This window comes from Lactuca virosa, chromosome 4, assembly GCF_052849685.1.
Source record: "Lactuca virosa cultivar CGN04683 chromosome 4, Lactuca_virosa_CGN04683_v6, whole genome shotgun sequence".
Taxonomy (NCBI): domain Eukaryota; kingdom Viridiplantae; phylum Streptophyta; class Magnoliopsida; order Asterales; family Asteraceae; genus Lactuca; species Lactuca virosa.
The window spans coordinates 335,630,636-335,633,919 of record NC_136429.1 but is presented as its reverse complement, the minus strand read 5'-3'; the positions used below and the strand labels follow the sequence as shown (position 1 = coordinate 335,633,919).

The 3,284-nt window shown below is 33.4% G+C and overlaps 1 protein-coding gene across 1 annotated transcript; it reads right to left on the bottom strand.

Annotated features, from left to right (window-relative positions):
* Positions 1–1,169: 1,169 nt before the first annotated feature.
* Positions 1,170–2,884, bottom strand: LOC145168930 (transcription factor bHLH84-like). The gene is made up of 4 exons (XM_079087574.1): positions 2,179–2,884; positions 1,781–2,050; positions 1,546–1,677; positions 1,170–1,418 (listed from the first exon to the last, which is right to left on the bottom strand). The coding sequence occupies exons 1-4, from the start codon at positions 2,788–2,790 to the stop codon at positions 1,326–1,328; spliced, it is 1,107 nt and encodes a 368-aa protein (XP_078943700.1). The 5' UTR covers positions 2,791–2,884; the 3' UTR covers positions 1,170–1,325.
* Positions 2,885–3,284: the final 400 nt, after the last annotated feature.

Below are 3,284 nucleotides of genomic sequence, written 5' to 3'. Positions count from 1 at the left end.
ATTTAATCTATGTCGTTAGTTATATATGTATATGTGACCATTGATAGGTTTAGTTACGTAAATTGTAACGAAGACCGCTTTGATCCTATACTATTATGATTAGTGGACGAGATTGTTTAAGGGTACCAATGTTATAATAACATTCATTAAAGCGCTTATACAGTTATACGTACATTTATATATTTGTGGTCCAGTGGGAGATTGTTGGATAATTATGGGACCACTTCATAAATATGTACGATATATTATTAAATCCAATTACTATGGTAAGAATATAAATTGTTGATGGACTGATTTATAGAATATTAACTTACCTTGTGGGTTGAGTTCCCGGTTTGACTCAAGATCCTCAAGATCTCTTTCATCTCTCACATTAGGGTATATCTCCATCTATATATACATGTGATGAGGAGCAATCGACACACACGAAAATACACTAAGAAATTCGTATGGTTTATTGCTGGGGGATTTTAGAGGGAGTTCTTGAGATCAACTGGAAAACTCTTCCTAGTCTTCAGATCCGAAAATCATAATGAATCAGGTATGTAATCATTCTTTCATGTTTAAGTTTTCTTTTAATCAAATTCGAGATTAAAGATCCAAGGTTTATACTTCCGCGTTTATGTTTTTGGTTATCAAAATTACCAACACGTAGCCCATACCGGGAAGCGTAAAGGTAAACGGTGGTTATTTTCAATGGCATGCAGCACACCCCTAAGGTTGAAACTTGTGGAATTAGAACTTAAGACCCTCTCCATGATGAAGCGGTTAAATCCAAAGTGATAATCACTAGACAAGGAGTAAAATGCGCATTTTATAAATATAATATTTGTTTGCTTCAAGTTTAATGATTATTATCTAAAACATGTGATGCTACCATGATACCGTCAAAATCAGACTCGGTTCATGCACATCAGTTTTCAGCAATTTCAATTTCTAGTATTAACATGAAATTTAGAAACACGAACATGCAAGAATATCAATATCTTATGTATATTTGTTATTAACTTTCTGATGCATTATTGAAAAAGAACTCATCAAAGTAATAGATTCAGTGGATCATGCACTTTATCAGTTAACATATATATGATTGATTGCAATGTTCCACGGATCTTGAGAAAGCTTAATAATCCACAACATGTCCAATAACATGGGCAGTTAATTCAAGATCCTATATCATTACACCTCATGAAATCAATATCTTGATCCAGAAAAATATATTCCGTAATTACATTATAAATACACGTCGGATTATATAATATGTTTTGGTTTCTTGAGTGAAGTAACTAATTAGGTAATGAACAAAAAGTTCTTAAAGGTGACTTTTATATGGCGGGTGAAATATTCTGGTAGAGACCCATATCCATTCCATTATATGCTATTGGAGCATACATCCACATATCATCGGAGCTCAGCAACTGCAAGATTTCACCAGAAAATAATTAAACATAGGTAAGAAGTATGAAGCACAGAATTTTATAAAATTCGACTTCTAATATTTAATAACTTTTGTAAAAACGATGATTCAGTCTCTACAAATCTTACCTTAATTTGAAGCTGCAAGAACTTCACATAATGAACTGCTTCTTCAAGCATTGTGCTAATGTCAACCTTTGTCCCATTTGGTACAATGTTTTGAAGGATTCTTAGTCTTTCATTAATTCTTTCTCTTCTTTTCTGTAAAATTGAAATTGAAACCCATATTAGTTTCAAAAGAAAATATACACATCAATTTTTTTTTGAAAAGATAAGTAACAAATACACATTTTAAAAAACTTACCCTTGCATAGATGCTTTGCGGATCAGTTGCAGCGCCTCTACCAGCTCTTGTTTTCGCAGTTAAGTTAATTGGTCCTTCATTTAAATCTTGAGAAACATTTGAATCGTCTTCGGAGCAACTAGAACTAAGACTTTGTGCAATATTCCCTTTTCCATTATTTTTGTTTGTAATTTTCTCATTGTTTTGATGTCTCTCTTCCGTTTCATCTTCATTGCTATTTGTAGCACTCATCATCTTCTGGTTCTTTAGTGGCGAATTCTTCTTGTTTTTCTGTTAAAACAATGGTTAAGTACACTTCATTGATCATTCTCTTCATTAAGAAACGTTAATCATGTAATTGAATACATCCAATTAACTCCACATTCTAAGAATAATCAGATGAAATACTGGATACTTACATTATCTCTTGCAACCCGAGTTTTCTTTTTGGGGTTTTCAAAATTTTCATTGTTGTCTCCATCTTGGAAAGTAGTGGGAAGTTCAAGCATTTCATATTTCCTCTTGATAACGGAGTGGTCCATTTTACCCTTCTCCATCTCCTCATCTTGTTTCAAACAAAGTATTTCTTCCATTATATCATCAGAAAACACCTTAGCTAGAAACAAGTAATTGCTACTGTCACCTTCCATCGTAGATAGATCCTTATTAGACTGATGGGACACATTATTTGTAGGTGTTTCAGAGTCGCAAAACTGGAAAATATCTTGGCATGGGTAGGGATGAGAATCTGTAGCATGGTTACTTTCTTGAGAAAAATAATTATAGAAAGTAGGTTTAAGATCATGATCAGAAGCATAGACTAAAATCTGATCATCAAGAACAGATGAATTAGAACTATTAGATTCATTGGCACTTGACCAAAGAATAGAAGGAGTTTCAAGGTCCAAACCATGATCATGTTCACCTGAGAACAACCCATGGCCTGCGAAATGACTGGAATCTTGATCACAAGAGAACATTGAGCTCAGATTCATCCATTCTTCATCAATACCATTTCCATAAGACGCCATTTTTTTTGTTTTGCTGTGCTTTTGATTTATGGGAGAATTTATGTTTGATATGTTCTCTCTTGGGAGAGTGTGTAGTGTGTTGACAACACGAATGTTTTTGATATGTGCTTGAGGATGATTGAAACGAGGAACATATTTATACCCTTTTAAAGTTGTGACCGAATGCTATCAGGATTGACTTGATTAATAAATCGAAAATAATTCAGTTATTGGTAGAAGAAGAACCATAATTTTATTTGTGTGTAGGAAATCAAGAGTCCACTGTGGGCCTAACCACCAACTAGTTTACAACTCCCAAGTCGGACCAATCATTTGATCGATTGAGATTAAAAAAAAAACCGTTCGCTATGTCCACTAATAAAAATTTCAAATTGTTAATATATAGTAACACAGTTGATTTTTCTTTGCCTCTTTTCCATGGTAAACTCTCAGAGCACTTGGCTCTGTAAAGGAGATTATAATCGCTTTATTTTATATTTGTCGTTTGCTAGATG